The sequence below is a fragment of the Eutrema salsugineum genome, unplaced genomic scaffold (genome assembly GCF_000478725.1).
Source record: "Eutrema salsugineum unplaced genomic scaffold, Eutsalg1_0 scaffold_10, whole genome shotgun sequence".
Lineage (NCBI taxonomy): Eukaryota > Viridiplantae > Streptophyta > Magnoliopsida > Brassicales > Brassicaceae > Eutrema > Eutrema salsugineum.
This window is the reverse complement of record NW_006256908.1, coordinates 1,709,594-1,720,468: the sequence shown is the minus strand read 5'-3', so window position 1 is coordinate 1,720,468 and position 10,875 is coordinate 1,709,594. Positions and strand designations below refer to the sequence as shown.

The 10,875-nt window shown below is 35.8% G+C and overlaps 2 protein-coding genes across 2 annotated transcripts; both read right to left on the bottom strand.

Annotated features, from left to right (window-relative positions):
- Positions 1-712: 712 nt before the first annotated feature.
- On the bottom strand, positions 713-1,552 carry LOC18027363. Its single transcript, XM_006409676.1, has one exon. It carries the CDS (start codon positions 1,550-1,552, stop codon positions 713-715), a length of 840 nt encoding a protein of 279 aa, XP_006409739.1.
- Positions 1,553-3,387: 1,835 nt separating this feature from the next.
- Positions 3,388-3,852, bottom strand: LOC18027362 (mavicyanin). The gene has a single exon (XM_006409675.2). It carries the CDS (start codon positions 3,850-3,852, stop codon positions 3,388-3,390), a length of 465 nt encoding a protein of 154 aa, XP_006409738.2.
- Between the last annotated feature and the right edge of the window lie 7,023 nt (positions 3,853-10,875).

Below are 10,875 nucleotides of genomic sequence, written 5' to 3'. Positions count from 1 at the left end.
TGAGAAGTTCTTGTAATGATATTGCTGACTTGTCATTTGTTTGAATCTGCAGGACATGGGTTTTAGTCTATTTGAGTAAGGAGGTATACTTGGCTTTTGTCAGGTCGTCCTTTTTTCATATTGTTGGGAATCTGTATGTTGTTGTTGTTTAGTTTTTTATTTGATCATCTTTTTAGATTTTTGCTGATTTTATGAAGAGATTTTGACTCGAATCGTCATTGGCACTTGTTTTTTTAACAATTGTGTTTCTATTTGCCAAAAAAAAAAGTGTTTCTATTTCAGTTACTTGTGTCACAATGTAGTCTTTTCAGATTCATTTTCTGGACCAACTTGGCAAATCCTCAACAAAGCGAAAAACTAATAGCCCACTTACCTTAGAGAATGTTGAGGATATGCATCACTAGGACTTGATCGAGTACAAGATCCGTCAACACTGGTGAGTAACTCGTGTAAATGTTAGGAGCTCGTTTCAAAGAAATCAAATTAGATACATGTTTGTGATACACATGTCTTCTAGTTTTGTTCTTCAGTTATGTTATGAAACTTGGTTGAATGAAAAACAAGAAACTTGATTGAATAATATGCTTGAATCAAATCAACACCAAAACTACGGAAATTAAAAATAATATAAAATTGAAAAAAAAAACTTAACCTAAACAAGAAAGGGAAAGGTCCAATTAACTAATCTAGAAAACCAAACAAAAACGAATGCTTAGTGATGGGGATGGGGCCTAAAGCTCTGTAACCACTTGATGAGGCGATCCAAAGGTGACAACTTCCTCTTTTCCCGAATAGCTCTGTGTAGTGGTCGCACCACCACTCGAAGCTTAAGCCCATCCTCACAATGACCAGTCTTTGAGGTAATGAAATAGTGGATTCCTGGTTTTGTGAGCCTAATCAGATCTTGTCCCGAACTGTGCACGGCAAGAGGAGAACTCGGGTCGCAAGATTTGAACTCAAGATCACTGTTTACTTCCAAGATGTCGTTGACTTCGTCGTCGTAATAGAAAAGAAGACTGTCTCCCACATGAAACTGTTTCTCCTCACTCCACTTGTAATACAAGTCATTCTCTTTAGGAACACTCCATTCGTTAGAGTCACCGACTTTGTATGTGTTTCCAAAAGGAAAGATCTTGCGCGGACGTGACGGGTCATAACGGACGACAAGAACTTCGAGTTTCTGCCCGGCTACGCATTGAGCATGATTCGAGCTGATGAAGTAGTGATAACCTGGTTCCTTAAGAGTTACGGTATCGTTTCCTGTGTTGTAAACGGCTTTAGGAGAAGAAGAGTCACATGAATCGTATGCCAAAGCACTAGAGACTTGAGTGACGTCGTTGACATTGCGATCGTATTCGAAGAGCAGAGAATCTCCCACGTTGAATTCGTTACGCTGAGCCCAATCATAATATGTGTCAGCCTTCGCGGTCCATCCCTCGGAGTCTCCGACTTTGTAGATTTTCGCCGAGCAATGATGTCCCATTAGAACCGTGAAGCTCATCATCATGACGAACACGAAGCGTAATGTTCTTAATGTTGTTGTTGTCGCCATTATCGATCGAAGACAAACAAGAAAGATCACAAAAGATAACCGGAGACGAAAACTATAGGAAGAGCTCGATGAATCAGAGAGCGTTGATGAGTATGTTATGAGGTAAAAGAAACTAACCTAACTTTCGTTATATAATAAGGTTTTACTTGCAGAACCTAATCCTTGCCGATTTAGGATTTTACTTAATCATAATCCTTTCTGTATTAGGTGATTTGCTCTTTTTGGCTGTCCAATAATAATATTATATTTTAGTAATTTTAATTTAAATTCAACTGCATAGAAATTCAGGTGTTTAAAAAAATAAATATAGATATAATCTAATGCAGTCAAAAAAAGAAAAGTGTGTAATAAACTATATCTGTTTGACTATTTCAAATTTTATTTTGGTTTATCCTTAAAATAAATCAAAACTGATTTTTTTTTCTTTTTAGATGTAAAGTCTTAAAATAATGTTCTGGAATTTGTTTCATCTATCTTCTCTTACTCCATGCATTCTCCAAAATTTCATCAACGTCATGTCAATGAAAAGAGTTTTATTGTTCTCATCACCTTGGAATGGCGCTTCTCCTTCTTAGTCTCCATATTATTTTTAAAGAATTTGTGCTAGATAACCTTGTTACTATTCACATTTTGCTAAATGGGAATGTGCACTGTTACTTTTTTTTTAAATACATTAATACCCCTATATTATCTTTCCGCCTAGACCCCTATATACGATCTCCTCCCCTGCATCTCTCATCCTTTATAGATCAGTAAGTATCTAAATTTCATAACTTTTTACTTCTATTATACAGTTTTCACATCTAATTTCATCAATTACGTGTTAACATTTCGGTTGATGTTGAATCTGAATCTCTCCAAAAGGATCTTGCTCTAGATCCATCTAGATTCATCACAAATCATGACAATGTTTCAGAGGATAACTCAATACAAATCCGCGAGATGTAGAACAAGAATCTTGAATCAGCGATGGCACTGATTCGAGAAGTCGTCGACGATTTCCCTTTCGTCGCCATGGATACTGATTCTAGGCAGATGTTTTCTTGTAATATATAAGTTGTTAACATGTCAAATTTATTTGTATCACGTTAAACAAATTAATATCATACTTTTAGAATAATCTAGATAACTGTCAATGTCTTTGCTCTAAAATGTAGATAGCTGCCAATGTCTTTGATCTAACTAAGTTTCAATGTTTTGAAAATATATAATATGTTAGCGAATACAAATATTATGTTAGAGATGATAAATAAATTGTTAGCGGATAAAAATAGTATATTAGAAATGATAAATAAATTATTAGCGAATTTAAATTTAGTGTTAGCTAGATAACATATCTTTTACTGCTGTAAGCTAGTATTAGCAAGATAACATAACATTTATCATGCTAATAAAGTATGTAGTATAATAATAAGTTATGTAGTTGTATAACTTATATGTTAACGAAAGAAAGATGATGAAAGAAAAACTTCATACGGGGAAGAAAGACCCGTAACAAAAGAAGGAGAGGTTAAAGAGTAATAACACTTTCAAAGTATCAGACAAATATCATATCAATTTACGGTTTTTCCCATTTACTTAATTTTGATCAGATTATAGAATTTTTAGCAAATTAACTCTTTTTTTATCCAAAATAAGTGGAAATAAGTGGAGAGGCCCAAGTCTCTTATATACTAGTGTTAGCCCCTTTAAACTTCCAATGTGGGATTTTAACATGCCTCCTCGAGATGATGGCTCTTATCAGCCTATCTTGAACCGAATCCCACTTTAGGACCGGTAATAAACCCTTCTTGGGCCACCCTTTTTTTATCAACAAACGAGGCTCTAATATCATGTTAAATTTCCTCGGAGTCACCGACTTTGTATGTCTTTCCAAAAGGAAAGATCTTGCGCGGACGTGACGGGTCATAACGGACCACAAGAACTTCGAGTTTCTGTCCGGCTACGCATTGAGCATGATTCGAGCTGATGAAGTATTGATAACCTGGTTCCTTGAGAGTCACGGTATCGTTTCCTGTGTTGTAAACGGCTTTAGGAGAAGAAGAGTCGCATGAATCGTATGCCAAAGCACTAGAGACTTGAGTGACGTCGTTGACGTTGCGATCGTATTCGAAAAGCAGAGAATCTCCCACGTCGAATTCGTTACGCTGAGCCCAATCATAATATGTGTCGGCCTTGGCGGTCCATCCCTCGGAGTCTCCGACTTTGTAGATTTTCGCCGAGCAATGACGTCCCATTAGAATCGTGAAGCTCATCATCACGAACACGAAGCAGAGAGTTGTTCTTGTTGTTGTCGCCATTGTAGATCGAAGACAAACAAGAAAGATCACAAAAGATAACCGGAGAAGAAAACTATAGGAAGAATCAGAGAGCGGTGATGAGTATGTTATGAGGTAAAAGAAACTAACCTAACTTTCTTTATATAAGATTTTACTTGCGGAACCTAATCCTTGCCGATTTAGGATTTTACTTAATCCTAATCCTTATGGTATTAGGAGATTATGCTCATTTTTGGCTGTCCAATAATAATATTATATTTTTGCAATTTAATTTTAAATTCAGCTGCATAGGAATTCAGGTGTTTTAAAAGATAAATAGATATATTCTAGGCAGTCAAAAAAGGAAAATTGTGTAATATACCATATCTGTTTAGTTATTTCAAATTTTATTCTAGTTTATCTTTCAAATAAATCAATTTTTCTTTTTTGGATGTAAAGTCTTAAAATAATGTTCTGGAAATTGTTACATTTCTCTTCTCTTACTCCATGCATGCATTGTCCAAAATTTCATCAACATCATGTCAATGAAAAGAGTTTTATTGTTCTCATCACCTTGGAATGGCGCTTCTCATTCTTAGTCTCCATATTATTTTTATCCAAATATCGCCATCATTGGCTGGAGAATAAACAATACCATTTATCTGGAAAGTGGCATGTGTTCTAATTGCCATGATCTAGAAAGCTGCATTAGAACAAATGAATCAAATTCCAAACAAAGAAAAACAAAGGAGTATTGTACCAAAAAAAAAACAAACATACTTTCTTGTAGTCTCAATCATTTTCTTATTTACACGAGAGTTAGTTCGGTTAACGAGATATGCGCTTGATGTGATCTACAAGCCTGCAAGAGAGACCACAGAGGCTGCTGAGGTGTTTCAGTTTGTGCAACACACAAAACCCGCAACCTCGACATTGTTGTTAGATCAGCCAATACTGACAACAGCTTCTATCAAAATTATTCGTACAGAGGCTTGTAGTATTCAACAGGCAGGTCAATGGGTTAATCTTGAGACTGCACAAACTGCATCTCATCTCATGTGTGGCACCGTTGAAAGAACAAGGCCTGCAGGCAGTTTCTGATAGAGATTGAGAATTGGTAACTCTTTATTGATAATAGAAATGTGAATTACAAGAAGCTGATCAAGATCTCATGTCGATCTGATCGATGATCTCATGGCGATCATCACAAGCTCGTGTCGCTTGTTTACACATTCATCATATATCGCATATTAAGAAAGTAAACAAGGGAAGAATCTATTTATACGACTTCCTTCTCTCTCTCAGTCTTTGCTTTACTTTTTTTTCATTTATCCTCTTGAACAGCCACCTCATCAGTGACTTTCTCTTGCTCTGTTTCTGCTATCAGCTTCTTCGTCCTTTTACAGAAATAACTCTGATGATACTTATCAATACTTCCCCTGTAAGAGTTTTATGCGGAAGCGTTTAAACCGAACACATACCTTTGCCCGGTTCAGCGATGAATATGATTCGGTATGATCTGAAAACGGACGCAGAGATCAGGGAAGAGATCACAGATGGAAATTAACCACTTATCACCATTCAAATGCCCTTCCAATTTATCTCTCCAAGCTTTTTCTCTCTAAAACGTTTTCTCTCTCCTCTGTAACTTTTTTGTTTACCAACAGTCACAAACTGTTGTAAACATAACTTTTTTTTCTTCTCTGCAATGTCTCATATATATATATACAATGAAGAGACACAATCTGAAGAGTCACAACTCTTCATTTAGTTATAAGAACCAATTTCTCATAACTGCTGGTTTAATCAAACCAGTTCGATATGCTGCCAAATCATGAGCCCAAACCGACCATAAACCAATATCTCCCACTCGCACATGATAGAGAGCATAACAAGCATTGAAGAAGTATTAGAAACTAAGCTTGAGAATCGTAAATCGGAAATCATATGGCAAATAAACCGTGCGACCCTTGCAAATACACCTGCACTTGGGAGCTAAACTATGCATCTGTTAGGGATACATACAAGCTACAACCCTAAGAAAAGTATTTGAATTTCAGCATGTCTTGCTGTTCCCCAAACTCATTTGACTTTTATATCAGCCATAACATATCTTATCCCTAAAGCATATGTTGGACCTTTTCTTACATCATGTGTTCACTATATACAAACTCCCATTGATTGATATAGTGGCTGGCCAGCAAATACATATGTCAATATAAAAGTAAATAGTTTTCCGTTCCTTTCTCATGTCTATCGTATCTGAACTAACTACTTTCCTAGCATGTTTCATAAGATTAATTATTTCATCACCGTCGAAAAAACATACTAAAGTAGCAAACATTAGCTCATCCCTTCAAAACATAGCCGAAGATTCAAGGGTAACCTTGGAACCATAAATAGGTTTATAGGAACTCACATTGCAAGAGATATGGATTATAATAATTAAAAAAAAATCATTTGCTTCCTATATGGTCGTATTAGCACATGTGGTATGACTCACATGTTATAGCGATTAACTCTTCTTTTAAGAGTATAGTCCATTGGATAAACCAAAAACCGCTATATGGATCAAGCTACCACCTACTCGCTTTCTAGCGCTTGATTATATACTTATCCAGCTATGCCAAGTATTTATGATTCTGGGACAATCATTATCGATATTTTAATAGCATATCTCATCTTAACTTCCTATTAAGGCGACATTGATAAGCATTACGAGGCAAGCTCCCACTAGCGCCAAGCTTATCACGTCTCATCTTAGCCTTTCACAAAGAAATCTAAGGCGATTGTTCATGTGAGTGAACCAATCTCTAACTTGGAGACATTTCTCACAATTTATATGTAAGTATGCAAACTAAAAGAGACCATCGTAAAATGTTTGAAATATCCTTAGATATGCATTTAATATGAAACATAAATACAATGTCAAATAGCAAAGTTCCATTAATACATACATCAAACTCTACGCAAACCTAACGCTCGAACATGTGCAAGGAAAACATCTCTAGGAATGGGCTTAGTAAATGAATCAGCGACCATCCTATGCGTAGATATGTACTTAAGGACCACTTCTTTCTTTGCCACAATGTCTCTAACGAAATTATTCTTAATTTCAATGTGTTTTGTCCTTCTATGATACTTGGGGTCCTTCTTGTAAATGATACAAGCTTGACTATCACAATGGATAGTCAGAGGGCACGAAGCCTCTCTTGTGACTTGTAAGCTCTCTAAGAACCTCCTTAGCCATACAGCCTCTTGAACTGATGCTGAACATGCAATGAACTCAGCTTTCATCGTGGATAAAGCTGTACAAGACTGCTTTTTGCTACTCCAAGTAATAGCACCATCACTGAGTAAGAAAGCATATCCTGAAGTTGACTTACGCTCATCCAGATCGCCAGCCCAATCGGCATCTGTATAACCGGTCAAGCATAAATCACTTCCTTGATAACACAAGGAATATTCCATTGTCCCCTTCAAGAATCTGAGGATCCTCTTCACTGCCATCCAATGTTTCTTCCCGGGATTTGAATGGTAACAACTTACCTAACCAACCGCATAACAAATATCCGGTCCGGTGCACATCATGGCATATATCAAAATGCCTATAGCACTAGAGTATGAGACTCTTTCCATCTCTTTTCTCTCATCATCGGTCTTAGGGCATATATTACGGCTAAGGCCTTCACCTTTTGCGATTGGGATTTCAATGTGTTTACAATCAAGCATTTTAAACCTTTCACGGATTGTTTGAATGTAAGACTCTTGTGAAAGAGCTAGTAATTTCCTTGATCGGTCTCAGTGTATCTTAGCACCAAGTATATAATCAGCTTCTCCCATGTCCTTCATCTTGAAATGAGATGATAACCATTGCTTAACGGTTAGTAGAAACTCCATATCATTTCCAGCCAATAGGATGTCGTCAATATATAGAGATAGAAATACAAAAGATTGTCCAGTGTTCTTGACATAGACACAATGGTCTTCACTAATCATCTTAAAATCATAAGATGTTATTACTTGATGAAAACAAAGGTACCATTGCCTAGAAGATTGTTTTAGGCCATATATTGAACGTCGGAGCTTAAAAACTTTGGGGTCCTGGCCTTTTAAAACAAACCCAGCAGGTTGTTGCATGTAAATATCTTCTTCTAGTTCCCCATTAAGGAGCGCAGTCTTAACGTCTATTTGATGTAATTCTAAGTCTAGTCCGGCAACTATGGCTAGAATAAGGCGAATTGAGGCAAACCTCATCACAGGTGAAAATGTTTCCTCATACTCTATACCCCTCTTGTTAGGTATATCCTTTCACTACCAAGCGAGCTTTGTACCTATCTATGGATCCATCCGCTTTACGTTTGATCTTGAACACCCATTTGTTTCCGATCGCTTGAGGTTCTGGCGGAAGATCAACCAATTCCCAGACATAGTTAACTTTCATAGATTCTAATTCTTCTCCTATTGCACCATCCCATTCAGCAGAGTTTGGGCAAGAGAGAACCTCTTGAACTGATCTAGGCTCTAGATTGTCATGTAAAACAACCATAAAAGCTTCCCCTTCAATTTCAAAACAACGTCGAGGAACTTTTCCACGGTTACTTCTACGTAACTCAGACTCTTGAGGTTCCTCACTAGAGGAATCACCAACTAATGTCTCTCTCCCACTAAGTTGTGATAATTCATGTGAACTTTCATCAACTTCCATAAATTGGTTAGTGGAAGAAACACTAGTTGTCTCAACTATCTCTTCGAGATGGAGTCTCTTATTAGTCTCTCCCCTTCTAGGAAAATCATTTTCCAAGAATGTCACATCTCATGATTGGATTTCTGTTATACTTCCATATGATTGTTCGCCGATAAGGACATAACCTTTAGAATGCTCAGATTATCTTATGAAGATACACTTCTTTCCTCTAGGACCTAAATTTCCATAAGGATTAAAAAATCGCAAACCAATGCTGCAGACCCCCAAGGTCTCAGATGCATTAGGTCAGGTTTTCTTCCCGTCCATTATTCATAAGGAGTAGTAATAACAGATTTGGAGGGCACAAGGTTAAGTATATAGGCTGCAGTCAGTAATGCATCCCCCCAATATGAAAATTGGAAGGTTAGCTTGCGCCATCATAGGCCTAACCATTTTAAGAAGAGTTTGATTTCTTCTTTCCGCTACACCATTTTATTGTGGTGTAAAGTGATGAAATATGAAGCTCCATGCTTCGCCCTTACATTCATCGGACCACATATGTCTGAATGAACTAATTGCAATGGAAATTCAGCTCTAGTTACTTATCCAAATGGTTTTCTTATTGTTTTTCCAGCCAAACATGGTTCACATGTCTCAAGATCAACTCAGGCTAGTGAGCCTAGAAGGTCTTCTCTAGCCAATCTATTCAGTCGATCAACTCCAATGTGACCAAGTCTAGAATGCCACACATTCTTTTCAACATTATCAGAACTTGTGACATATGAAAAACAATTATCAAGATTACTTCTTCTTCAAGATTACTTCTTCTTCTTCTTCTTCTTCTTCTTCTTCTTCTTCTTTATTCTCTACTTCTTACTCCTCTTTGGTCTTCATCAAACTCTTCTTCTTCTTGTTTTTCTTCATCTTTTTCTCAGTTTTACCTACTTTATTTTCCCATTTCCTCTTCTTTTACTTTGTTTTAATCATCTTTCATTTTCTTCTTCCTATTTTCTTCTTTAACTCCAAAATATTTTTTTCTTATCCTTAATCTTCTTCACTATTTTTGTTCTCATTTGCTTCTTATTCTTCTCCATGGTTTTACTCAAATTCGTCTTTTTGAGTTCTTATATCATCAACTATGTCTTATTCTTTATACTTCTACTTCTAAGTTATAAGAATTATAGGTGAATAAAAGTAGGAGCAATATATATGATTTATTACGAAAACTATTAGTACAACTTTTATAACAATTATGAATGGGTAAAAATAATAACAATATATACATTATTAATTAGCAAAATCTAATTAAAATTTTGTATAATCATTTATTTTTATTGATGATTATTAAATTTAGAAAGTATATTAAATCCAAACACAACAAAAAATCTAAAAAAATGTTAAAATAAGATAATTAAGGAAAAAAAATCAAAATATTGCAAAAATTGATAAAACTTATACTAAAAAATATTAAATGGATCGCCAAACACAAAAGAGATTCATCATAGAACCTGCATGTAACAAATCAGTGTACATCATTTGAAGAGAGGAGCGGGTACCCATTGACTTGCCTCATAGAAAGTTTCGACATAGACGGTATCATCGTGAATTAAACCCAAAGCATAACATGACTTTGAAAGTAGGGTGGACAACACCATTAATTGTTCTTGTATTTATATAAAAACATGGAGCGCGTATGACATGCAATGAAACTCTCAAGAAGTAGGCTTCGCCAGTGTTAGGGTTACAGTTGACTATAACTCGGTCTGGAGTTGCCGCAAAGACGAGGATGCCATTGACGTTTTTACGATCCCAAATCCAATGGGTCAGAAATTTAGAATACATATATGATATGGCTTCAGGATAGTCCTAACTAAACTTCAGCCAACCTGTAAATTTATCGTTGTAAACATCAGCAGAAAAATGTTTTTCTTCTGTAAAAGCAATTTGAGATGGAGACAGATGATATGACAAAATCTAAGGATCACGAATAAGACAATTGCTAATCTCTACTAAAAAAATCATAAATTTTATAAAGGAAAGAACTATTAGGCAATAGATTTACATAAGAAGAACGTCTAAAGGCAGAAAAAACATTTAAAGCACTATAAAAAATATTTACCTGACGATTCTATTGTAAGGCGAGAGATGAAATATTCAATCAGCAAATTATGAACTATAAAAAAATAGTAGATTGTCATTACGGAAATACATAAATAATAGTATATATTAATTTTTAAAAGACGTGGATAAATTTTTTAAAAAGATGTTAGACCTTAGAAGACAGACGTTGTATGTAAGAAAACATGAAGACCGAGAGGAGTATATATAGGATGGATACGTTAGGGTTTAGGTTAGTACCGACTTTGATATCGGTGGTC

Excerpts from the sequence above, each read along its gene's own strand:
- LOC18027363 (XM_006409676.1), bottom strand. The coding sequence starts at position 1,552 with ATGGCGACAACAACAACATTAAGAACATTACGCTTCGTGTTCGTCATG.
- LOC18027362 (XM_006409675.2), bottom strand. The coding sequence starts at position 3,852 with ATGGCGACAACAACAAGAACAACTCTCTGCTTCGTGTTCGTGATGATG.